The sequence below is a fragment of the Cladophialophora psammophila genome (genome assembly GCF_000585535.1).
Source record: "Cladophialophora psammophila CBS 110553 chromosome Unknown aczJe-supercont1.40, whole genome shotgun sequence".
Taxonomy (NCBI): Eukaryota; Fungi; Ascomycota; class Eurotiomycetes; order Chaetothyriales; family Herpotrichiellaceae; genus Cladophialophora; species Cladophialophora psammophila.
This window is the reverse complement of record NW_006912961.1, coordinates 1-24,617: the sequence shown is the minus strand read 5'-3', so window position 1 is coordinate 24,617 and position 24,617 is coordinate 1. Positions and strand designations below refer to the sequence as shown.

Here is a 24,617-nt window from a genome sequence, read left to right as displayed (position 1 = left end):
TCTCAGAGCGATGGTGAACTAACAACGTTCACATCTGAATTGATCGTGAGGCTGGTCCTGCAGGTTTCGAATAAACGAGCGTTGGGAGTTTAAGGGCTGCGACTGAACAAGCGATCGAAACAGGCAGACCGGTGAAACCTCGAGATCCAATCATTGGCTAGGAGATGGGCAAAAGGGGAACGAGTTCTTAACTTGCATGGAGGACCGAGTGCTGAGTACGGTACACAGCGAGACAGTACTTGAACAGAAGAACTGATGCGGCTTTCGGCACGCTTCGCCAAGCCCTGTGTTCAAAGTGACGACGGTCAAGACGATCTGGGCATTTGGACTTCAGAAAAGCCTGATATCGAGTTTGCATCGTCTGATTTTCAGTCCTCAAAACGGTCAAAGCTTACCACAAGTGCCAATTAGCAGTAGGTCTAGAACAAGCCAACGGAACGGCGGGTGGGCTCCAATACAAGCATCAAAGGGCAAAGCGAAAGGCCAATTGCGATCCATATCTATACGTTATGCCACAAGTTTACTTTCTACCCAAGTGAGCAAATACGATTCAATTAGGGGCCAGAAAACGGGACAAAAGCATGGGAGTGGACTAATGGAACATTGAAATCTTTCTACCGTTGCGTTCACATCCCCCCCAGCGAAGCCGAGGCCCGACGAGGCTGATTGTCGCAGTCTGGCCCACCATTTCAGTCGACCTCTCTCAGTCGTGGACCAACGTCTCCGTCTATATTGCCAACAACTCCGATCCTGCCCCGAACATGCCACATCGCAGATGGCCCGTAACTTGGTACGATGATAGCACGGGAAAAGGGTACAAATACGGTGGTTGGGCATACAATAGCTCGGACTGGACTGCCGATCTTTGGTCTTACGAACCTGGTGGACTTACTATCTACTGGTCCCAAGAAGTCGCGCCTGCAACATATGGGCTATCATTCGGGTCTAATGCCCCTTGGGCATCAGCCCGGGCCGTGGGCATCTCGACGTTGTACAACTTGGGAGGCTCCATCGCTGGCGGCGGCTCTCTAACCCCGAACACCATTCTCTCTGGTTTAGTGGAGCATTTTCCGTCAAGCGAGCGTTGGAGCAATTCTACAGGTGACGTTCCAGGCAGCTCCCCATACTTCAATCAGGCGCAGGCTCAATTTGCTCCGAATTTCGGTCGAGAAGGTTTTGTGATTGTAGTCGGAGGTACTAACCCAAGTGGACAAACATTCACATTTGAGCAAGATGCGTCGATGCGCGACATGGCAGATATAGTCTTGTATGACGTATCCACGAAGAAATGGTATGTTCAGCGAGCTACCGGAGACATTCCTCCCCCCAAGGACCGAGTTCTGTACGGTGGGAAAGGCCTCATCCGACCGGAAGACATACGAACTGTAAAGTATATCCTTAGGTACCTGCCGATCTATGCTGACTCGACCGCATCAGATTTGTACACGGGGGTATGTCGAATACAACCTACGACCTCAACTACCCTGATGAGCTTGGCTACTTGAATGTCTATGTTCTCTCCCTACCAGCATTCAGATAGTTCCAGACCCCAGCAACGACGAGCACCCGCAGATGCAGCCACACTTGTTCCATTATCGGCAACAGGCAAATGGTATCTATCGGTGGCTAGCCGCCTAGAACGTTTAACCAATTCGGCGCCGATTACGATGAATGGGCCAGCGGTATAGGAGTTTTGGACATGACTGAACTACAATGGAAGGACCACTATGACGCGGGAGCTGCACCCTATGAGCGAGCACAGTTGGTCCAGAAATACTACAACCAAAGTTTTGTCAAGCCAACGTGGAGTGATCCGGCACTGGCAACAATATTCGGCAAGCGTCCTGTTCGTCTCAAGGTTCAGGGACGGAGGCTCGTCTCATACTGGCGCTATTGCTGGCGGCGTCGTGGGAGGCGTCGTAGGCTTGGGTCTTATTGCTAGGTTCGCGTACTTCCTCGGAACGCGTCGTAGTCGCAAAACCGCCGCCCCCGGAGTCTCCCCCCCTCCGCCTTCAGAGCTAAAGTCTTCTCACATACCCAACAGCCCTTCAACAATGCAGAAGCCATCGCCGGAGATGGGCCAAACGCAGGTGTTTGAACCAAGTGAGTTGGAGGGCGAACCTCGTCAGGTGGCCGAATTACCGGGGTATTACGGGAGCTTTGCACCAGGACAAAGATAACCCATAAACGTCCATTTGGGCGGGAATAGGAAGGTAGTGGGAACTCTCATTCTGGGACTTCATAGTAATCAAGGTTCTGATTTGGCATGTTTCCCCTAAGATGAAGCTGCCATGGTATGTATGGTTTTGCCAAAAAAGGCTATATATTTTGTGTCAATTGTTAGTCCTTCACAACAGCTAGGTTTGGTAAAGACTGGCGCTCTTGTCTCCAAAGAACGAGAGTAGTTCTGTTGGATTCAAATTTGCACTTTGACCATGTTGCTGGTGAGAACGACTAGTAGCTTCATTCCAGGAATAATAGTGCTCGCCCGAGTACCCTTCGTGCCCTCTCGCCACCCCCACGACCAGATGGGAAATGTGCAATGCTGCGGAGAAAATTATTTCTTTGCCCGAACATCAGCCGTCGAACACAAAGTCGCCCCAAGTCACCTTGCAAAAAGTGAACCTCAAGACTCGAGACGAGCAGCGGGCGACTACTTCTTTCATAGTTTACACAGAGACCAAGAGAGCAATCCGAGCAAGGAATCGACAGCAATGCCTGCTCCGACGGCGCTGCAGCCCGCTGCTCTAGAGGCAATCTCAGAGTCCGAACCCCATCCCCACGATATCCTTCTACCGCCCGTCACAAATGAAGAAAATATCGAAGTGGACATCATAACAACGCCTCAGCCCGAAACCCTACCTCATCAGACGCAAGAAGAGACAGACATGGTAATGCAAATCGACGAAGAAGGTCGACCTCGATTCGCTCCCGCCTTGTCATCGTCCCAGACCCCCTCAGAGACGACGGCTCTACGAATTCAATCGCGCAAAGTGCCTGTGCCGCCACACCGCATGTCCCCCCTCAAGCAAAGCTGGTCGAAGATCTACCCACCGCTAGTCGAGCACCTGAAGCTGCAAGTGCGGATGAACATCAAGTCGAAGGCGGTGGAGCTGCGGACGTCGCGGTTCACGACCGACACGGGGGCGCTGCAGAAGGGCGAGGACTTCGTTCGGGCGTTCACGCTGGGGTTCGACGTCGACGACGCCATCGCCCTGCTGCGACTGGACGACCTGTACATCGAGACCTTCGAGATCAAGGACGTCAAGACCCTGCAGGGAGAGCACCTGGGCCGCGCCATCGGCCGCATCGCAGGCAAGGACGGCAAGACCAAGTTCGCCATTGAAAATACTTCAAAGACCCGCGTCGTCTTGGCCGACACAAAGATCCATATTCTAGGCGGCTTTCAGAACATCCGCATCGCCAGGGAGGCCGTGGTCAGTTTGATCCTGGGCGCCCCGCCGGGCAAGGTGTATGGAAATCTGCGGACCGTGGCGTCGAGGATGAAGGAGAGATTTTGAGCTTGTTTGGGTTTCTTTTCAACTATTTCCCACAGCACGATGCATCAAACGGCTGTTTTTTCACGAATGCGTATGACATGTTGCGCTGATAAACAGCATTGGGCGTTTTGAGACGATGGAATGGCTTGCATTAGAGCAGTGAGAGTGGGCTGTGGATGATTGTTACCACTTGCGGATCCTCAATGAAGTCCTGACAATGGAAAGAAGAATGAAGAAAAAAGTTTCTTGAACCCATTGATGACGACCCCAGGTAAACCTGATTAACCCATGTGGTTTCGGATTTCCAGCCTGATCCCGTTTCGCGCCGAGCTATGCATACAGAAACAAGACCCCCCGAGAAGCCGAGTCTTCTGTGGTTCTAATCTCTTTTGAGGGGCGTGAACGTCTCCTCTATCCCGTCCTTTGTGATGACCAACATCTGCAATCCATCACCCACCTCAATATGTCGTTCTGTTGCACTGGTAAACGCATCCTTGACTAGTCCGACAACCACATCCTTGGGCAAACTCTCAATCGGCCTCTGCTTCAAGTCATGACCCACGCCTGATGCTGGTATGTACTGGTTCTTGTAGTTGACTTGATTGTCCAGAAACGGCATGATCAGACTCGCCGCTGCGCCCGCAGCCCGGCACTGTTCTCGCTCGTAACTCCCCACAGGATCGTATGAATACAATGCTCCCTTGCCGTCTTCGTCCAAACCTCCCAGAATTGCATGCACATAGTAGGGGAAAAATCTCTTCTGGTACAAGATCGTAGAAAGTCGTTGCGCGCACGCCTTCACACTAATGGGTTTGTTATGCTGATACTTGTACATCTTGACAATGGCATCGAGGCGTTCTTTCAGGGCGTTGCCGTCGGCTGCAAAGCCTACAACTGCAAGCACGATCCGCGAGCTTTGCTCATCAGAGGCGTCCTCTCCGATGCGGAAGAGCTTGGGCACGTAGCGGGAGTTGATGTTGTAGCCGGAGGTGGATCGCGTGTCGCCGGCGAGAATAGCGAAGTCTGCGCCGGTGATACCAAGTGTAGACCCGCCGTTGTCGGTGTACCTATTGCAAGGTCAGTCAAGTCGTCAGGATCTCACGAGACAATGGCAAACGAACGGGTAGAAGGCATGTTGTTTGGGCCCTGCGGCTTCTTGCCCTGAGGCAGCGTGGTTTGCAAATGAGTAGCCCGGTTGATCCGATGGTATATGTTCTGAATTCAGTAGAGATGCCATGGCTGCGAGAAGAATCGAATGTCTTAGCGTAGATGGCAGAGAAAATGAGCTTGAGGTGCTGGATCTTTAATTCATCAATGACGGGCACGCAGATGGTCGTACGCAACTGCTCTCTCCGCCTAGTTGCACCGCCGCTCCTGTGGCTGGTGCCCGCCAAGCGGAAAAGGAACGCCACATTTGGCTGCTCTCAATTCGACCTCTCAGCACAACAGCCTCTGCGTTTGAATTCAATGTTCCTTCACCCGTCGATCTGCGTTCAGTCCGCCTAGCGGGTGGCAGACAAGCCAAAGATGAGCGGGCTTGTCAGCTACGAAAGCAGCAGCGATGAAGAACAGCCATCCCCTCCAAAAGCTGAAGCCATTGCGCTCTCCAAGGGAAAACCAGCCGATTTAACAGTACCTACTGATGGCGTTGCTAGCAGCAGTATCAACAAAGATTTTCCAACCACAGAGCCAGGAGAGGGGACAGATGGAACTACGAGCGTTGGCAATGGGCCAATGCTGGGTCCAGCCATGCCAGATCAAATGCGCAACAACGACGAGATTATCGAGCAGCAAGATTCGCCTGCAAAAATCTCTCAAAATATGTCTGGACGCGAAACTATCCACCTTCTCACACAGGCAACATGTCCAATGACGGCCATCCCGCCTTCACCCCCAGGTTCTCCTGATCCTGCATTGGACGCAAAATTCAAGCGTTTTTTGGAGCTCAAGGCTGAAGGGGTGCATTTCAACGAAGACTTGGCGAATAGGTCTACCTTTCGCAATCCCGGGTTGCTGGCTACGATGATGGCTCGAGCAGGGCTGGAGGGAGACGACCAGTACAGAACTTCTTTGCCACGGGAGTTCTGGGATCCTTTAGGCTTTCCTTCGTTTGCCTACAAGGAGGAACTACTCCAAAGTCAGCAAACTCTACGCGAGCAGGACGCAGCCTCCAAGAAAAGCCTGGCAGCTGCGGGAAAGAGAACGATTCAGTTCAGCTCAGGCGGAAAGTCTGGGGCTTCGAGCAGAGAGTCGACTCCGGGACTGGCCAACAAACGGAAACGACCTTAATGACGTGTTGACATGTTCGTATTGTTTGGAGAAACGGTTGAACCACACGCAGCTGGGCCTGGAAGAGAGTCGTCGGAAGGCCCCCCCCCCCCGGTGTCTTTACCAGTAAATGGTGCAAACTGCTGGCGTTTATGGAGCATTTGTCATCTCTATGGATATTTCCAGCAGAGGCAGTCATGCGTCCCGGCGCCTTCAGGTTGTAAGGGAGGGTCGGAGGACCAATCACGAACAGTCTGATATCATGTGTGTGCCAACTCAGTCTCTTCCGAGGTCATGCATATGCTCAGCCTCCAAAGGAGGTCAGCAAGAGTGGAAGGTTTTCCTGAAGAAAACGGAAGATGCTCACTCCAAAACCCTGAATGGTCACCAAAAGATCTGGTCGGTGTGAAAGGATGTTGATGATGCACAGGTGATTCCTGGTAGGCGGAGGTTGATTGGACTTGAGCGAAGCCCAGGGCAGGCCAATCACACGGAAGGACTGGGGATGCTCGGGTTCCTGCAGCTGAAACGATCCGAGCGTCGGTTCGAGGTGGTGACGGTGGTGGTGGAAGAGGGAGCTCTGGCGGTGCACGAGCAGAGAAACATATCCGTGCCCCTCAGGCCCTAGGATCAACTCTCGCCTGCCTCTTGTCTGCAATAATATGAGTGCTTGAAGCAGGGGAAAGGAGTAAAGATGTCACGATGGGCATGGGGCCTTTGCCAGGGGCCCTGGCAACCTTCGCTTCGCTTCTCGGATTTTCAGGGTCCAGAATCTGATCGGCGCAGGGAGGGTGGCCATAAAGGACTTGGACAATGCATGAAGGTGCAGCGTTAGGCATGTAGCGCCTGTAGGGGACTCGTAGATGTGGGTGGTGCTGTCAAAGAGGGAGGGTCGCGTCGGTTGCGTCTGTCTACCTACTGTTCCATGGCTAGGTAGGCTTTTTAATCAAGAGGTTTTGGTTTCCAGAAAGCGGGCCGGGGCACGTTTGTTTCATGCCTTTCCCGCGACCGCTTGAAACCAATTTGCGCAGATTCCTGAGATGAAATATTGGTGGGTGCGCGAGACGAGACCTTGAGAGGGAGGCTCGAAATCAAGCTCGTTCAGATTGACAAATGGTGGAAGCTCAACCCGGTCTCTTTCTCTGCTGGAGCGACCTTTATCTTTGCTGGCCATGTTCATTAGGCGAAGGTGGAGAGAGGGACAAGCCGTCGGTGCATGATTGCGTCTTTGGCGGTGGTGGCCGTGGTGTTGGTGGCCAAACGAGTGGGAACCGTGGCAGGTCAGTTGCCAGTCTTGCTGGCTCGCAGCCAGTCGCAACCAGTGGAAAAATTGGCAGGCCACGCTCACGCCTCAAGCATGCTCCATTCTCTTGCTCCTCAGAGTCCTCTCCACCTCCACGTCTTCTTCGTATTATTGCCCATCGAATCTGAAAGGCCGACCTCTTATCCACGTTGGCCCAAGTGCCTACCTAGGTAGTGGGCTCGCTCACGGCCAATCGCCTCCACCTGGACGTGCCTCCGGCGCTTACGGCTGGTGAGGCCACCACCTAATGCTTGCCCTCTCCTGCCCTTCTCACTCGCTCTTTTGTGAAGCAGCACGAGCAAATCGACACCGACCCTCGACCTCGACGCTGTCTCCGTTTGGGCTGTTCGGCGTGCTGCAAAGCCTCTGGCAACTTTGTCAACTTTGTCCTTGCGCCGCTTCGCACAGCTGGCCTGTCAGCGGTCTCCAAGTGTTTCCCCCCCGATCCTGGTGCCAATAATGGCTCGAAGTCTAAGAAGCAACCCCCCCATTCCCTATGCAGCCTGATCGAGTTGCCCGAAATGTCCCAGTCGACCGCCGATACACTTCCCCCTCAGTCTCCCCAGGATCGTTTGGCCCAAACAGCCGCTGGTGTTTCAACCTCCTCGCTGGCCAGCCCTCATCCGTATATTCTGGCCTCCCGCAAACCACAAAGTCCCGCTGTGCTACAGGGGAGTTTAATCCCTCGAGACTACCTGAGCTCGTTATCCAGCTCGAGGTCGCCCTCGGACCAGCAGCGCAAGATCGCGGAGGACAATACCTTGTACGAGAAGACGCCCACTCCTAATGAATCTGGGAAGAGGCTCGTCAAAAATACAACGGAGGGCCAGGCTGCCCTGACCCGAGACAAGTGCCACAACAGCACTGCGCCGCCCAACGAGCTGGAATCAAGCGTATTATCAACCTCTCAGAGTCCAAAGGAACAGGGGGTTACAGCTCTCTGGGAATCCCCAAAATCGTACGCTTCTTCTTCGGCTAGCGTGCACCCACTGAACAATATGCCGCGGACATCCTCAATCGATTCCGCCATTTCCAACATCTCAAATGCTTCGCATGCTCAGAAACAACTCGGAGAGGTCAAAGAGCTCACGCGAGAAGAAGTCCAGAATCTCATTGCCACAGCTGGCTCTGCGGAGAACCTGATCCAGCACCTCTTGAAGGACAAAGGTCACGCTGCTGCTCAAAATGCCCAGCTATGGAAACTGGTCGACAAACAAAGGGCGCTGTTACTGGGTCTGAACAAGGATCTCGAGCGGCTGACGAAAGAGAGGGACAGATATAGGAAGAGAGTAAAGGAATTGCAGGCCCAACCCTCGATGGCGCAGGTGGACCGTCTCCGGATGGAAGAAGGGAACTCGCCTCAATCTGACGGAGAAGCCTCAGTCGCCTCGAGGGAACCTGAACCTGCAGCAAGCTTAGATCTGGGCTTGAGGCCAGTTGAGCAGATTCTGAGTAAGGGTGTCACCGATAGCCACATGCAGAGCTCGCCCATCGATCCTGCCATGATGCCGTCACCACTCTATTTACAACAACAGCCACCAAAGATGCAGAGTCTGGCCACACACTTGGCACAGCCTTCCTTTGCGCTCACCGAGCCGACCCCGCTCACCGAGAAGCCACCAAAGTCATTCCAAGCCTCCAGGAAAGCACCGCCTAAACCGCTTGATCTCCGCCCAACAAAGGAAGAAGTGACAGCTCACCAAGTCATTGTCCCGAACGAGGTGATTGTCAGCGGCGACGAAGATGATGAAGAACGAGAACCCATGCAGAGAGGGCGACGAAAAACTCGAGAAGAAGATGACCGAGACCGCGAACTTCTTGTACTCAAAGAGCAGGAAGTCAGAAGTCGGTCCAAAAAGGAGAAGAAAGCGAAGACCGAAACAGAGGACCCCACGGTTCTGGAGCAGATGCCTTTGTCGCCGCCTGTCACTGAAGTCAGCCAAACCTTACCTTTGAGACAAGATCATCTCTCTCCTGCCTCGATAACGTCCGGCTCAGTGGGATCCTCAGTTCAGATGTCACTCCCTTTGCGAAGTCCTGGTCTTCCGATGAGCCCTCGTCCCATGATGGGGTCTGCGCTTCCCATGTCCCCACGTCTTGCTAGTGGTAACTTCCCTCTTTCACCTCGTGCGCCAAAGATGCCTTTACCTATGCCTACTACACCCGGCCAGCAAGCACCTAACCCACAGGCACTGGCACAAGTGCAGATAGCTGCTTCAGAATCTCACAAGAAGATCGGCCCGTCGTCCCTGTCGAAGATGAACACCGCTGCAGGCGCTGATTCGGATCGAGGTCAGATCCATGAGTCTCCTCTGAGCCCGGGTGAGGTGCCACTAGTAAACCGGGGCCTGGTGGATCCGAGTTGGCCTGACCTGCTTCTCCCTCCAAATGCCTTACCTTCGATTCAGGTGAAAGTCGCCTCTTCTCGACTGCGGCCCTCAAGAAACAGCATGCTCGGGCTGAGGATGCCAGAGGAGAATGCGGTTTTCAGTTTGTCAATCTTTGAGCGTGCGACCGCATCTGAATTTTGGCGAGTGGAGAAAATTCCTACTTCACTACCAATTCTGGAACAGCAATTAAGATCTCGCTGTTCCGATCTACCGAAACTACCTGACCGAAAACTCTTCTCTGGTCATTCGCCTGCTGTCGTTGACGCGAGAAGAAATGCAATTAATGAATACTTTGACGACTTGCTTGACACTCCCATGGATGAACAAGCAGCTGCGGTCATATGCCGATTTTTGTCGACAGACGTCATGGAGCCACAACCCACCGTCCCCTCACATCATAATGAAGACACACAAATTAGACAGGTGTCACAATTGCACTCAGGCGTTCCGACCAAATCCGGTTACTTGACCAAAAAGGGCAAGAACTTTGGAGGATGGAAGTCCCGATATTTTGTTCTGGACAGCCCGGAGCTGAGGTATTTTGAAGCACCTGGTGGTGCACATCTTGGCACGATCAAGTTATTGAATGCCCGGATTGGCCGGCAAACTCAATCAGACCCTCCCTCAGAGGTTGATTCGGAAAACCAATATCGGCACGCCTTTCTCATCCTAGAACCCAAGCGCAAGGACTTGAACAGCCATGTTCGGCATGTGCTTTGCGCGGAAAGCGATGCAGAGCGGGACGAATGGGTGGAGACGTTGTTGCATTACATCGACGAGAGGCCGATGGAGCCCAAATCACAGTATGGAGCGGGCGTTCAGACCTCACACACCAAGGATGCGAAGCTGTCCCAAAGGATGGGGTATGAGGATGCCGAGTCGAAATCGAACGGGAGCCCGCAAACCCACAGTGATACACCCTCCCCCTCCATTGCATCTAGCCAGACTCCGGAGCTCCTTCAGGAACCGGTGGCAACATCAAAGGCGTACAACATTTCGGGTCCAATGAATGGGGCTGTCATATCGGATGCCGGAAGCTGGGGCAACAAATCCGCGAGCAACAGTGGGAGCAAAGAGCGAGAGCAAAAGAAGCGCAATCTCTTCCATTTCAGGAAGCCGTCGTACGAGCAGCTTGCTCCCTTGCAGCCGGTTCAGCCCAAGAAATCGGAACTCAACGCTCGCCGAGGTGGGCACGTTAGACCGGTGTTCGGGATGCAACTCCAGGAAGCAGTGGAGTACTACTCACCTGTGGACGTGGAGGTATATCTTCCGGCCGTGGTGTATCGCTGCATCGAGTTTCTCCGAGTCAAGAATGCTGCGAATGAAGAAGGCTTGTTCAGACTTAGCGGATCGAACATCGTGATTCGGCTGCTCAAAGATCGGTTCAACACTGAAGGTGATGTCGATCTGCTGGCAGACGAGGAGGATTACGATGTACATGCCGTGGCCTCGCTCTTCAAAACGTATCTCCGTGAATTACCGTCCACGATTTTAACCCGCGAATTGCACCTGGAATTCCTGAAGGGATTGGAATTGCCTGAGAAGTCACAAAAGATCGTGACCTTCAACATTTTGGTGCATCAGCTGCCTAATGCGAACTTCTCGTTGTTGCGGACGCTTTCACAATATCTGCTCGAGGTGGTACAGAACTCGGAGCGGAACAAGATGACCATTAAGAATGTCGGAATTGTGTTCTCTCCGACGCTCAACATCCCAGCGCCTCTCTTCGCCTTGTTTCTGACAGATTTTGAGGCGATCTTCGATAAGCCCACCGATCAGGAGTCTATTCGATCGACAGAGTTTGAGCGTGGGGAGGGAGCCCTCACGCCAGAAGACATCCGATCGCCTCGGCGGCAGATGTTTACCGACTTACCAACGCCCATGTACAATCAAGACAGCTTTGCTCACAATGCTCGGGCTACTGGAGGGAGTGCACGACCAGAATACCAGCTTGATCCCACCAGCGACTTAGGATTTGCGCCGCTCCAACCATCGTACGAATGCAGACAATATGTCTCGATTCCACACGACATGGCCATGAGCGCCCCCAGGTACCCCCCACCACAACCCCCCAACCAACATGGAGGGAGCAACCAGTACGGAGGATCAAATAATATGATGGCCCCAGAAAATGCGGCGAGTGCCAGAGCGAGACGGCGCGAGAGCTCGATGCTATTCATGTGAATGAAATGTCTCGACTTGACGATGGAATATTCTGAAGGCGGAGAGGTAAAGATGACCTCATGCGCCATTGCTGGATAGTTATTGTCTTGTTGTCTTTCGCTTCCAAATACCCCATTTTGCAGGCGGGTTTATTTTCGTTCGGTCTTTTTCTCGGAAAATTTCTGTCCCAGGACAAGCATCTGAGCGAATCTAGCTGTTTTGTACTATCTTTGAAAGAGCGGAAGGGGGGCGAGGACCTTCTTCTCCATCATGCCAATCACTTAATGAGAGCCTTTGGAGTCAAGATGAAACTTTGGAGGACGGGCGACGGAAGGGATGAAAGGGATATGAATGTCAAGATCCATTCGATTATTGGGAATATGGGGAGGCATCATGACAGACGTTCCGAGTTCGGGGGGTTCCTCATTAACAGCGGCGAGATTTGGCCCACAAGGTTGCAGAACGAGCAGTCAATAGATCAGTTGGCCTGGACCATGGTATTCCACTTCGTTTTGCCCCTTCTCCTTGTCCCGACTCTCATGCCCGTGAAAGAGGATTGGTGGATGAGCTGAGTGAGGGACGCCTGCAGACGTCGCCAGTCATATTTGCAGCAACTTCGGCTTCGCCACGCCACATATAACACCCGAATATGCAGTGTTGAGGAGTAGAGTTTGGAGAGCGGTTCGTCGTCACAGCCCCTGGCCTTGTCGAGTATTCCCATGCTGGTTTAGTTCGTTGGACCAAGTCGGTAGGATTCGTAAGGTCTTAGTCAGGCTTGTTGGTCTGGGGTAGCGAAGGCAGCAAAGAAGTGTTGTCGTAGACAGAACAGTTGAGAAGGAAGCGCGATGAGTTGGTGCCTCATCGGATGAAGCACCCGGTTCTACTTGTACATAGGAATTGTCCGACTCGATGGCTGGTTGGCTGGCTATCCTTCCTGCCCACAAAGCCAACATGTCCTCCTCGTACTCCGCAGACTGGACTCCTATATTGACATAACTTTTGCCCGCTCTGTGAGGAAAGGGTCCAATCAATTCGGATAGACAGGGCCCCTTGCTTTCGAGGCCTCTCCCTCCCCTGAAAACTCAACCCGCTCCTCCAGCCTCAGCCAGCCTTATGCATTAACGCCCGGCCCCTTAGGACTCCGTTGCAGGGCCCGATTCGCTGGCCTAGCTGGATGCGGCAGTCAGACTCCACCGGAGGGCCGGAACTAGTCCAAATACAGTACTTGTGGATTGCTGGGGTCCGATGCCCCCACCAGTAAGCAGCCAGAAGGTCTCCTGGGATCTCCTGGCCGCCTCCCTGGCGCAAGCCTCCAACCAAGTCAACTCCCTTGTCCAACTGGTTCTGGTAGCTGTCTCGCTGTCGTCGTTGTGGAAAATATACTTAGTTAGTGTATATACCAAGGCAATCTCTTTTTTTTTTTGGACTTCTGACTTGGGCCCGAGTTCTCCGTCAAATCAATCTTCGCCATCTCCGCCACCCTCGCGCTTTGAAACCCCACGGCTGACTGCCCGTTGTCGCTTGGCTCCAAGTCATGAGTCAGGTAGGAGATATCCTTCTGAGCGTTCTGTCCGACTCATTGGGCCGAAGCGCAAGCAGATACGAGGCTCGAAAGCGGTCCAGCGCATCCTCAAGCACTCAACGGTTAGTCGGCATTGGAGGAGCGCAAACGAGCCCTCACCATTTCGAACGCGCCGATCCAAAGCGCCTGTCAACAAAAGTTTCAAAGAAACAAGGATGCGGTTAGACGGGTGACCCTTTCTTCATGGGGTGCAGGAGACCAACTGAACTTAACTTAAGTACCTTTGCCCTACAAATAGTCGGACTCTTGACTCCACGCAATGTAAGCGAGTCTAGCGGCAGGCAGCCTTGCAAGGGGGTTCTATACTTCAATTGCATGGCACGTCGCGCTACGGAAGTATTGAGCACATTGATGCAAAGCCTACCGAGCAATGGCTCCAATGGCTCTGTGATTGACACTCACTACTAAAAAGAGTAGTTAAGGCCCCGCCCTGTTGTCCCTGGTGTCCCTTGCTGGGCCCTTGGTCGTGGTCGTGGTCATTGTTTACACGACTGGCCACCGCATCGAAAAGTGACACGAACAACAATCAATTCATATTTCAACACCCGCGCACCCCTTGGGCCTTTCCTCTCTTTCCCTTTCACTCAGCTCTGCTCCTTCCACTCTCCACTTGCTCCTTCCTCTCCTACACCTCTGTCGCCTGGTGTCTACACTGTCACTGTTCTTTTCTCCTTTGCTCTTCTCCCCAGCACTGCAGTCTGGTCATGGCAGACGAGCCATCCTCACCCAAGGACATGCCCCAGGCGACGGCCACCGAGGCGCCTGAGGCCGAGACTTCGATACCGCCTTCCATCTCTAGCGGTGAGAACAACAATGAGAAGGCTGGTGCTCACACGGCCACCGCCGTCGACCTCGACCGCGTCGGTGAGACCGATGGCTATGTGCTCGACGAAGCCCGAATTCGCGAGAAGCTTGGCCTGGCCTCCGACGTCCCCCTCAAGAAGTCGAGCCATGGCAAAGTCCTGATTCCCCAACCCACCGAGGATCCTGAGGACCCGTTGAACTGGCCCAGATGGAAGAAGGCAGCCATCTTGTTGGTGATTGCGGTCAATGCTGCGACTTCTGATTACTCTGCAGCCACTGGCGCAAGCGCTCTCATTCCCCAGGCGACACAGTGGCGTATCAGTCCGGACGAAGTCAATCATGCTACGGCTGGGTATGTCCTCTCGTCGCCGCTGACCACAAAATTCTGCGCTAACACGTTAAAAGCAATACATTCATGCTGGGCGTCGGCGGTATTTTGACCGTCTGGCTCTCGGCCTGGATTGGTCGTCTTCCCGTCCTCTTCTGGTTTGGATGTCTTTCCGCCGGTACAGCTGCTTGGTCCGCCGCGGCGAAGTCTTTCGAATCATACATGGCGTCACGCATTTTGAACGGCATGTTTGCTGTTGCCGGTGCGGGTGGCGGTCTCATGTGGATCAAGGATGTGTGGTTCTTTCACGAGCATGCCAGGAAAATCAACATCTGGAGTACCGCCATCATTCTGTCTCCCTTCCTGGGGCCGCAATTCATGGCTGCCATCCTCAGCGTGAGTACATGGAGGACGGGAATGTGGCTAAACTTCGGTATCATTTCGCTCGGATTGGCCATGACCATTGTTCTCGGCGACGAGACATTTTACCCAAGGCACCTGATGCCAGATCGAGTTCCAAAGCGCAAGAACCGTCTCCTCAGAGTTGTCGGCATCGAGCAGTACAAGACCAAGTACACGACCAACACTTTCCTTGAAGCTGGAAGTCGATTGGGATGGACCGTTCTCAAGTTGCCGGTGTTTCTGACTTGCCTCTTCTACTTCTTCGACTGTAAGTGCGCCTCCATCCAGTTCCCGAAGTCAAGGCTAATCTCACACAGTCCCTTGGACAATCGGCAACAACACAACCATCTCGGTCTTCATTATTCCTGCATATAATTTCGACTTCCGTAACCTTGCAGCAATCTACACTGCACCTGTCGTGGGTGCGATCCTGGGACTTGTCATCGGCCATTTCATGTTCGACTTCATTGCTAGAATGTGGGCGAAGCGCCATAATGGCATCATCGCCCCCGAGAACAGGTTGATCATCCTGTGGCTCGTTTTGCCATTCAAGCTCATCGGCTACAACCTGATCGGCACGACTTTGCATCATGCTCCCGCATGGTCATACTGGGTTCTCGTCGTGGGATGGGGAATGCACAACTTCGCCACAATCGTCACCACCTCAGCGGTGGGTGCGTACTTGCTGGACTCCTACCCCGAGGCAGCTGGTGAATGTGCCGCTCTGCTCAACTTTGCCAGAACACTGGGTGGATTTATTATCGGGTACGTGTCGGCCATTCGTCTTGCATTTTCATCCCCACGGCTGACATTTACCTTGAAAATAGGTACATCCAGATCAATTGGGCCACCAAAGCGGGCACGCAAACGGAATATGGTATTCAGAGCGGCATCATGGGAGCAGCATTCTTTTTGGTCGTGTTCTTGCAATTCTTCGGGGCCAAATTGAGGCATGCTCAGGGGCCGTTGAACTTCAAGACTTACTAGGTTGGACAGAACGAACCTGGTAGGCCTTTCTCGGTGGTGTGGTGGAAAGAATGGTATGGCGGACGACATTGGAAAAGAAGAACGATAGCAGAAACATGTTTTGAGTCAAGTAGTGGTGATGTCTGATCAACCAACACATTTACTGAATGCATCGCAATCCCTCATCTCGTCCTGCTCGTCGTTCATCGTTTGTTGGTACAATGTCCGAGAAAATGCCTTGGAGCCTCGCAGCCTCACAGCCTCGCAGCCTCGCAGCCTCGCAGCCTTAGCCTCGCTTGATCAGATGGGCGGGCCCAGATTGGTCCGCCGACGTCATCCTGATTTGCTGCACTGCGTCTCGGCCGTGATTGGCCAGAAGCTTGGTGCGGCCATTTGCATCAGAAGCAAAAGCTCCTCCTCGAGTCTTCCACCCTCGATAAGTTTTCTTTGCTTTCGCTTTCTGCACACCACGACAAGGACCGACTTCACACCCCCCCTCCAGTCATTGTTTGACATTCAGCTGCAATGTCGCTGGCCAGGTCAACTCGTAGCGCTCAGGTAAGAATATCTCAAGCTGCCCCGCGTGCCAGAGATCTAACCAGGCATTTTTTGCTTCTTTTTTGCAGGCGCTGTTCCGTGCTGCCCGGCGGGCAAGCAAGCCACAAGCTGCTTCGCCCTTCCTCGCAAGATGTGAGCGGATGTGTCGACTCTAGTCTATCCTCCTCCGAAGCTAATGTGCTCGTTTCTCCCCGCAGCCTACGCAACCGTCGAATCCGACATCTTCAAGCCTACGAAATATGGCGGGAAATACACGGTGACGTTGATCCCTGGTACGATATGGCCCTTGAGCTCCGCCGCGTGCGATTGATGCCCGTGCTCACTCGTTGGAACCGGCGCCAGGTGACGGTATCGGTGCCGAAGTGGCCGAAGCAGTCAAGACGATATTCAAGGCCGACAATGTCCCTATTGAATGGGAGCAAGTCGACGTATCCGGCGTCGATACAGGAGACAAGTACTCGGAAGAGCTGTTCAAGGAATCAATAGCGTCTTTGAGACGAAACAAGCTTGGGTTGAAAGGTATCCTGCACACACCCATTGAGAGATCGGGTCACCAATCCTTCAACGTGGCGCTGCGACAAGAACTCGATATCTACGCTTCGGTCGTTTTGGTCAAGAACATCCCGGGTCTGGTGACTCGACACAAGAACGTCGATCTGTGCATTGTGCGTGAGAATACCGAGGGCGAGTACTCTGGTCTAGAGCATCAGTCTGTGCAAGGCGTGGTCGAGTCCTTGAAGATCATCACGCGAGCCAAATCGGAGCGCATCGCCAAATTTGCCTTTTCATTTGCTCTGGCAAACAACAGGAAGAAGGTGACGTGTATCCACAAGGCCAACATCATGAAACTTGCAGATGGTTTGTTCCGAAACACGGTCAAGAAGGTCGGAGAGGATTATCCCAGCTTGGAGGTGAATGATATGATTGTCGACAATGCTTCTATGCAAGCTGTATCCCGCCCTCAACAGTTTGACGTTATGGTCATGCCCAATCTTTACGGAGGTATCCTTACGAACATCGCCGCCGCGCTTGTTGGCGGGCCTGGCGTAGTGCCTGGTTGCAACATGGGCCGGGAAGTTGCGGTATTTGAACCGGGTTGCCGACACGTTGGTCTCGACATTCAGGGCAAGGATCAAGCGAATCCGACAGCCCTTCTTCTTTCGGGCACCATGCTCCTCAGACATTTGGGCCTTGACGAGCATGCCAACCGTATCTCCCGGGCGGTGTACGATGTGATTGCCGATGGGTAAGTGAAAAGGTTTGTGTGTGACACAAAGACCAAGAGGCTGACTGGTTTACAGCAAGGTGCGAACTCGCGACATGGGTGGCTCAGCTACGACGCATGAATTTGTCAGGACGATTCTGGACAAGATGGAAGCTGAATTCTAAGATGTGATGTACATAGGCTGGAGCGGATTGGGAGTGTGTGATTGAAGCAGCTGGTGGCCGATTCACGGATGCAATGGAACTTAACTGTTTTTTTTTTTCTTGACGCTGATAGCCCTGCATTGATGTTAGAGGTGGATCCTAGGATGTGCAATTCCGCAATGTTCCAATATATATACAATGCAACACAGTACGATACGATAATATTTTCTGCCATGCACTCTCTTCATCGAGCGCACTTTCCACCCACTCGCAGAGGATTATTAGTATCGAGTACTCCGTACTCTGGACGTCTTCAATCCGGGCCGAGAAATCCTACGTAGCTATCATAATCACCTCTTTAAGCTCGGTATCGGTATCTGGTGGGTGGTACAGTAGCTGGCGCAAACCTCGGTCCAAGTTCCAAGTTCCATCGAGCAGCTGTTACTACCGACCGACCCCACACTTTGATTCTCACCTCAGAGGTCCAGAGGTGTGTATACGAGTCCTACATGCCGTGTCAATCTTCATAGGTAAAGGAGGCTTATTTATTTTGTTTCTACTTGTTTTGACTTGGCTTCTCCTCTCAGTCTCAATTCTCACTCCTCACTCTCCCGGCCTCAGACTCAGTCTCCCTTTTAAGTGAATATACGGAGGATTTATATACATATCCTCGTCCCTCCCACCATTCACAACGAGGTAGCTACATAGCTAGCGCATCAGACACTCTTGTCCTCCTCCTGCTCGATATCGAACACCTCCTTCTCTCACATATATACGCACATATATACTCACCGACGAGGCGGTGTAACATAGACATCACCCGACATATCGTCCACCACATCGCCATCATGTCGTCTTCATCAGTCCCGGCGCTCAGCACGCCTCTGACAAAGCTCTTGGGAATCAAGTACCCCATCATGCTGGCCGGGATGGCACGTACCTCGGGCGGACCCCTGGCCGCGGCCGTGTCCAACGCAGGCGGCATCGGCACCATAGGCGGATTGGGGTATACGCCTAAGCAGTTGCAGGAGGTACGTTGATTAGATTTTTTTCTTCTTTCTTTTTCCTTTCTAGACAGTGTTGAACCATGTTGCTACGGGGTATGGAGGACGGGGTACGTGGTGGAAGAGGGATGATAAGGGATGAAGGAAGGAGTAGCAAGGATGAAGATACGGTGTCAAAGAGGGAGGATGTAATACAGAGGACAGATGAGCCCGACAATAACAATTGCCCTGCCCTGCCTTTGTGCTGCTGCTGGTTACTCTCCGTTCACTCCCCTTCTTCGTTCCGGAGTCTCTTCTCCCCAGCAGATTTGAGATCCACTTCAAGCCGACGGCTGACATTCCCCTCCCGCCCCAGATCATCGACGACCTCAAATCCAACCTGACAGACCCGTCGCTCCCGTTCGGCGTGGACCTGGCGCTCCCGCAGGTCGGGGGCTCGGCGCGCAAGACGAACCACGACTACACGCACGGGCAGCTGGACGAGCTGATCGAGGTGACGATCCGGAACGGAGCCAAGATCTTCGTCAGCGCCGTGGGAGTGCCGCCGGCGCGCACCATCAAGCGGCTCCACGAGGCGGGCATCCTGGTCATGAACATGGTGGGCGCACCCAAGCACGCCGAGAAGGCGCTCAAGGCCGGCGTCGACATCGTCTGCGCCCAGGGCACCGAGGGCGGCGGCCACACGGGCGACATCGCCAACAGCGTCCTGATCCCCGCCGTGTGCGACGTGGCCAAGAAGTACCGCTCCCCCCTGACCGGTGAGCCCGCGCTGGTCGTCGCGGCCGGCGGCATCTACGACGGGCGCAGCCTGGCCAGCTCGCTGATGCAGGGCGCCGTGGGTGTGTGGGTGGGCACGCGGTTCGTGGCGGCCGAGGAGAGTGGCGCCAGCAGGCTGCACAAGGAGGCCGTGGTCAGCGCCGACTTCACCGACACGCTGCGCACGCTGGTCGTCTCGGGCCGGCCGCTGCGCGTGCGCCTCAACGACTATGTCGCCAAGTGGGAGGCCCAGCCCGAGCGCATCAAGGAGCTGACCCAACGGGGGATCGTGCCCATGGCCTACGACCTCGAGCAGGAGGCCGAGATCGACATGCCCTTCCTCATGGGCCAGGTCAGCGCCATCATCAAGGACATCAAGCCCGCCAGGCAAATCGTCGAGGAGATGGTCACCCAGGCCGTCGACATGTTGAAGCTCGGCGGCACCTATATCGAGGCAGCGCCAAGGAGTAAATTGTGATTGACATGTGAGGTGTAAGGCCTGGTCGCGAGCATTTGGGAGTTCTTTTAGTGCCATTTGAGACAATATGATAGTGAAAGATGACCATGTGAAAACACCAAATATATCTCTCTGCCCACCACCACCGACCGCTTACCTCGACAGAGACTTGGGTGTCTGAGCAGGAAGACGACCTCAAAAAAAAAAATCTGCTACTGTAGGGCTCACCTGGCAGTGATCCATGTCAAGCTGGACGCTGAAAGGGAAACAACACTTCATGAGCATTAGCTACCGATCAATACAGCTCGCTGGGTCCTTCTGTAACTCCTATGTACGCCGTCATTATCATCTGTAATGCTGTGTGGACACAACACCTCGCTGGTATCCGTGTAGGGGGGGTTTTTTTTTGGTCTAGCCTTCCGTGGTCTCTATGCCCTATAATCCGTACTTCCATATCGTATACACTTGAACACCGTGATTGACACTTGTCTTGGTAAAGATGGATGCGACTCATGGCTTTTGTTTCGCTTTGGATTTTGTGTAGTGGTCTCAGGCAGTGTTTGTTCCGGCATGATCAACCAATCTGCGAAGTCGAGTTGTTGCCCTTGTACACTGTCCCATGCACCTTAACACTGACACCAACGGCAATTCCCACGGCGGCTCCAATGATCACCAACCCGACGAGCAGCTTGACCAGGAGTCGTTGGCGTGGAGACAACCGAGTGAACCACACACATCCTCTAGGCTTCGGCTTCGTCATGCACTGCTTCTCTCTCTTCCAGAACTTGAACCTGTCTCTGGCCGCCCAATTTTGTGCAACTTTTTTCTCTTGGGTGATTGAAGGTGAGAGATTGAAGGTGCCCGCCTCCAGATCTTGGATGGCCACTTGGACGGGATTGTTGGACTTCTTGACGTCAACGGACGGGCGGGGAGAGTCATGGTTATAGAGGTAGAAAGGGGAGGAAACTTTGGCGTTGCAGCACGGATCAAATTCCGACTTGGGGCGATGGATCGAGGTGGGCGGTGGTTGCTCAGTGAGCTCGGTGGCTTCAACTGCGGTTGCCATGGTTTGGATCTTTCGGTCGGGAGTGATAGAGGTGCCAATGCAAATCTGAAGAGTCGCAGGGGGGGGCTAGAGATGTGGTCTTTGAAGCCAATGCTCCTGAAGGAAAATAACTAGTAAGTGCCTAAGGGCCGAGGGCAGAGGTTTAAAAGTCCATGGTGAGCAGGAAGTGTCCACTTGGTGAGGATGTCTCGGGTGATGCTTGGACAACGGGCGATGGCGTCGAGAGACGGAGTCTCAGGTGTCAATTGGCACTGTCAACTTGCAACGGTCAACAGTCAAGATGGCTTCTCGAGGCCAGGCAGGAGCGTTGCCAGGAGGCGGTGATGTCAAGATGGATGCTCCCTTCCTAGGACGCGTGCGAGGTGACTCGGAACCCTACTGCGCACGAGGGACTGAGTTTCACCTTTTTATGAGTGACTGTTCATGCCAACCGCATGGGGAACCTGTGGGATTGCCAATATATTGGGGCGCCAGGGCCCACGATGCTGGTTCCGAGATGGGGTGTTGGTTCATCAGCTCATCAGCCCTCCGATTGGGAGCTGGACCCGAGTGCAATCAAAAGGTGGCCAGACTCCATGCAACTGTTGAGTGGGCAGCACGGGGAAGGCAAGGGGAAGGCAAGGGGAAGGCAAGGGGAAGGCAAGGGGAAGGCAGGGAAAGGCTGGTCCTCCCTGGCTCCTGGTGATTGTACATGGAACAACAAAAAGGACGCCACAAGCGCGCCTCCCGCTGAAACTACGGCGACGCCAATGCTCGGTGGGGGAAACGAGGAAGGTCTTGTGGATCACGCTGATTCGGTGGATATCACGTGAATTGGCTGGGACAATTGCCCCGTCGAGGACTGCACTCGGTATATACCTCGAATTATCACTCCGACAATACCAGGTATACCTAGCGTACCTATTCAGCCCACGCTGTCATCCTCTCTGCAAATTGTCGAGGCTCTTCGAAGATTTCATGACGGAAAGCTGGCTGAGAACCTCAAAGTCCTGCCCTACCTGTCAAAAGGTCGCCACCCCTTGTTCTGAGCGACAAGGGAAGACCTTGCCTTACTCGTCGGAGTTGGCTGGGATTTCCTCAATACAGCCGGCTGATATTTGTGCGGACAGCATCAATTGAAGTTTCAACGTTGAGACGGATATGGCCTTCCTTGCCACTCTAGGAGCAGTTCGGACCGTCCTCTGGAACGAGGTCGGACACCCACTACTTGCCTTTGATTTCCGTCCCTCTCATACTTGTACTTGTAGGTATCCCAAGTAGAATTGCTTGGTGTCATAAGCTAGAGGGCGGCCAGGCCCAACTGGCCCCTCGTTAATTCACAAACTCTCCGTTTGGGCCTGAAACCCTGCGAATAGATCGCACGGGGTGGCGGCCGAGGCGGTTCGCTTTGACGATTTGCATCGTCGCCCTCGCCGTCTTTGGCACCGTATAAATACGCTACACTCGCCCTTCGCTGATGCACTTTCAGGGAGACAACATGTTACTTATCCTTGGCATCTCCTCCCCCAAGCTCGAGCTCAACTCCTGAGGAAGGGTAGCGGTCCACCGAGGGGGTGTCCTTCTCGTCAGCGTCGGCCCTGCCGCGCCAGCCCCATATCGATACGGGCCGGGATTGTACCTATGCTTATTGTCGGTCGGAGTGACCCGTTTGGAAATCGAAGGAGTCAAGGAGGGAATTCCGGACCAATGGCCAAGTCACTGATACCGACTCTGGCACATCAGGCGATGAGGCCCGATAGGGGTTGTAACCGCTCAACTTGGAAGACGTCGAGCTGTTAGCCGACACCACAGTCCGTCAATGCTTCCGGTCTAAGACCGTTTGTCGCGGTTCTCACGCCGGGCATCTTCGGCCCTGCGGACGGATTTTCGCAAGCTGGGTTTGACATCCAAGATGCGCTGGGCTTTGACCAAGAGCGCCACTTGTCGTGGAAGGTATACCTAAGTGATCGAGCTGAAGCCCCACATCTCGTCATTAACCAATCTGCATACGATATGCGCGGAGTCGGGTGTATGATGGTGTACCGAGACAAGTGAAAAGCTGAAAACTATCCCTTCTTTGGGGGATTAGCATTCATCGACTCCCTTGTGCTGCTGTGAGAGACCCTCACAGGGAATATAACTGTCCTTTGGGAGGGACACTTTGCTCCCGTCGATTTTGTCACATGCAATTCATTTTCAACCCCTGCTGGTCTAGCGAATTTGAGCAGGCCTCATGTGACTCAGTGGAAGGGAGGACATGATAGATTCTACTCGGTATAGGGCCACGGGGACTGGTCTGACTATACCTAGTATACTGTCTGGTTAATTACACTGGTGCTATCGACGCTAGCCCTCGGCTAAAGGCCTTTGGAGTGATGAGACAATCTTTATATGTGTCGGCTACTCTGTCAGTCACACTCACACTCGTTGTACGCCGCCGCCCTGTGGCGCTCTGTCGCTAGGGGGACGTTCTGTCGCTGGGGGGACGTTCTGTCGCTAGGGGGACGTTCTGTCGCTAAGAGGACGCTCTGTCGCTAGGAGACGTTCTGTCGTTACTAAAAGTTCTCAACGATAAGATTTCTGAATGCGAACGGCGACGGCGAGATTAGACTTGTGGAATATGGAATTGTAGGGTTTTTGTGACCAGGAGGAATAAGTGCCTGCCATATTATGTGGCAGCAGTTTCTGCCAAGTATTTGAGTGAAGTTCACGAGGTCGCTATCGGGAATGGCTCTGAAGCAGCCGGATCACTTTTCCTTGCTACAGCGGAACCTTATTTAGACAAGGGGCTATAAGTTCTTTTGCACGGATCCGTCCTCTATTCACGCGGAACGAATCGTGTTGATGCGGACCCGCGCTTAGAGGCATGGGTGCTCGGTGGTTGGCAAGATTACATGTACCTTGTAGGCTGCAGCCTGCAGGCAAAGTAACTAGACATGCCTGTGAGGGTGGCCAGCCGCTATCCCGCCAGCCTTCCGCGTGCCCTCCTGGCTAGCGCAACGGGCGGAAGGCCCCCTTGAGTGACCTATGACAACCAAACCAGTATGAAGAGTTTCTCTAACAACGCCCCCCTGTCCACTGTCACGAAAAAGCCTATAAATTCGATGCCCCTTCCGCCAAAATTAAAATCGAAGGATAGTTCTCTTCTCTCTTCCATTAATCTCTTGTGTCGGTGGTCGTCGGTCTCTCTACGCTCTATCCCCGCCCTCTCTCTCCTGCAAAAATTCGTTGCTAGTCTAGTGCATCAAGCTCTAACACCAAACACTGTCCATACGACTTTACGCGTCTCTACAAGGGGAATAGCATCATGCCCGTGCAAAAGCGGGTCAAAACACGAGGTAAGTGCGCCAAAAGTTATACTATACTACTATAGAGACGTGCTAACATATTGATGCCTATATAGGGAATGATGGTCCAGGCAATCGAAAGCAGCGACCGTCGGACAAAGCATCGTATGCCCTGTCGCCCCTTTCGATAGTCAAATGCCAAAGTCTCACATACTACTGTTGGACACAGCCTTGAAGGAGACCGGTCACGAGCCGCACGAGCACGACTCATCACACTCGTTGGGCACGTGGGGGGATCCATAGGAGAACAAGGCTGAGTCACGTGGTATGCCCTGTTGGCTCTGTAGGCCCTGCTGGCCCTGTTGGTGCAGGGCGCACAGAGCGCACAGAGCGCGCAGAGCATGGGCATTATATATACACCCTCATTACCCCCAGA

General features: G+C 53.5%; 10 protein-coding genes across 10 annotated transcripts; 8 read left to right on the top strand and 2 right to left on the bottom strand.

Annotated features, from left to right (window-relative positions):
- Nucleotides 1-761: 761 nt before the first annotated feature.
- A1O5_12976 (uncharacterized protein) lies at nt 762-1,488 on the top strand (the record flags this gene model as incomplete). Its single annotated transcript, XM_007753545.1, has 2 exons — nt 762-1,385; nt 1,438-1,488. 2 exons carry the CDS (start codon nt 762-764, stop codon nt 1,486-1,488), a joined length of 675 nt encoding a protein of 224 aa, XP_007751735.1.
- A 239-nt stretch (nt 1,489-1,727) lies between these two features.
- A1O5_12975 (uncharacterized protein) lies at nt 1,728-2,180 on the top strand (the record flags this gene model as incomplete). Its single annotated transcript, XM_007753544.1, has 1 exon — nt 1,728-2,180. One exon carries the CDS (start codon nt 1,728-1,730, stop codon nt 2,178-2,180), a length of 453 nt encoding a protein of 150 aa, XP_007751734.1.
- Nucleotides 2,181-2,714: 534 nt separating this feature from the next.
- On the top strand, nt 2,715-3,521 carry A1O5_12974 (pre-rRNA-processing protein PNO1; the record flags this gene model as incomplete). The annotated part of the gene is made up of 1 exon (XM_007753543.1): nt 2,715-3,521. The coding sequence occupies one exon, from the start codon at nt 2,715-2,717 to the stop codon at nt 3,519-3,521; it is 807 nt and encodes a 268-aa protein (XP_007751733.1).
- A 358-nt stretch (nt 3,522-3,879) lies between these two features.
- On the bottom strand, nt 3,880-4,737 carry A1O5_12973 (20S proteasome subunit beta 6; the record flags this gene model as incomplete). Its single annotated transcript, XM_007753542.1, has 2 exons — nt 3,880-4,567; nt 4,622-4,737. 2 exons carry the CDS (start codon nt 4,735-4,737, stop codon nt 3,880-3,882), a joined length of 804 nt encoding a protein of 267 aa, XP_007751732.1.
- A 290-nt stretch (nt 4,738-5,027) lies between these two features.
- Nucleotides 5,028-5,789, top strand: A1O5_12972 (uncharacterized protein; the record flags this gene model as incomplete). The annotated part of the gene is made up of 1 exon (XM_007753541.1): nt 5,028-5,789. One exon carries the CDS (start codon nt 5,028-5,030, stop codon nt 5,787-5,789), a length of 762 nt encoding a protein of 253 aa, XP_007751731.1.
- A 1,803-nt stretch (nt 5,790-7,592) lies between these two features.
- On the top strand, nt 7,593-11,645 carry A1O5_12971 (RalA-binding protein 1; the record flags this gene model as incomplete). The annotated part of the gene is made up of 1 exon (XM_007753540.1): nt 7,593-11,645. The coding sequence occupies one exon, from the start codon at nt 7,593-7,595 to the stop codon at nt 11,643-11,645; it is 4,053 nt and encodes a 1,350-aa protein (XP_007751730.1).
- Nucleotides 11,646-13,910: 2,265 nt separating this feature from the next.
- On the top strand, nt 13,911-15,727 carry A1O5_12970 (uncharacterized protein; the record flags this gene model as incomplete). Its single annotated transcript, XM_007753539.1, has 4 exons — nt 13,911-14,362; nt 14,416-15,008; nt 15,058-15,505; nt 15,568-15,727. 4 exons carry the CDS (start codon nt 13,911-13,913, stop codon nt 15,725-15,727), a joined length of 1,653 nt encoding a protein of 550 aa, XP_007751729.1.
- A 712-nt stretch (nt 15,728-16,439) lies between these two features.
- Nucleotides 16,440-17,653, top strand: A1O5_12969 (isocitrate dehydrogenase [NAD] subunit 1, mitochondrial; the record flags this gene model as incomplete). The annotated part of the gene is made up of 3 exons (XM_007753538.1): nt 16,440-16,536; nt 16,607-17,510; nt 17,566-17,653. The coding sequence occupies 3 exons, from the start codon at nt 16,440-16,442 to the stop codon at nt 17,651-17,653; spliced, it is 1,089 nt and encodes a 362-aa protein (XP_007751728.1).
- An 827-nt stretch (nt 17,654-18,480) lies between these two features.
- A1O5_12968 (oxidoreductase) lies at nt 18,481-19,870 on the top strand (the record flags this gene model as incomplete). The annotated part of the gene is made up of 2 exons (XM_007753537.1): nt 18,481-18,663; nt 18,992-19,870. 2 exons carry the CDS (start codon nt 18,481-18,483, stop codon nt 19,868-19,870), a joined length of 1,062 nt encoding a protein of 353 aa, XP_007751727.1.
- A 553-nt stretch (nt 19,871-20,423) lies between these two features.
- On the bottom strand, nt 20,424-20,915 carry A1O5_12967 (uncharacterized protein; the record flags this gene model as incomplete). Its single annotated transcript, XM_007753536.1, has 1 exon — nt 20,424-20,915. The coding sequence occupies one exon, from the start codon at nt 20,913-20,915 to the stop codon at nt 20,424-20,426; it is 492 nt and encodes a 163-aa protein (XP_007751726.1).
- Between the last annotated feature and the right edge of the window lie 3,702 nt (nt 20,916-24,617).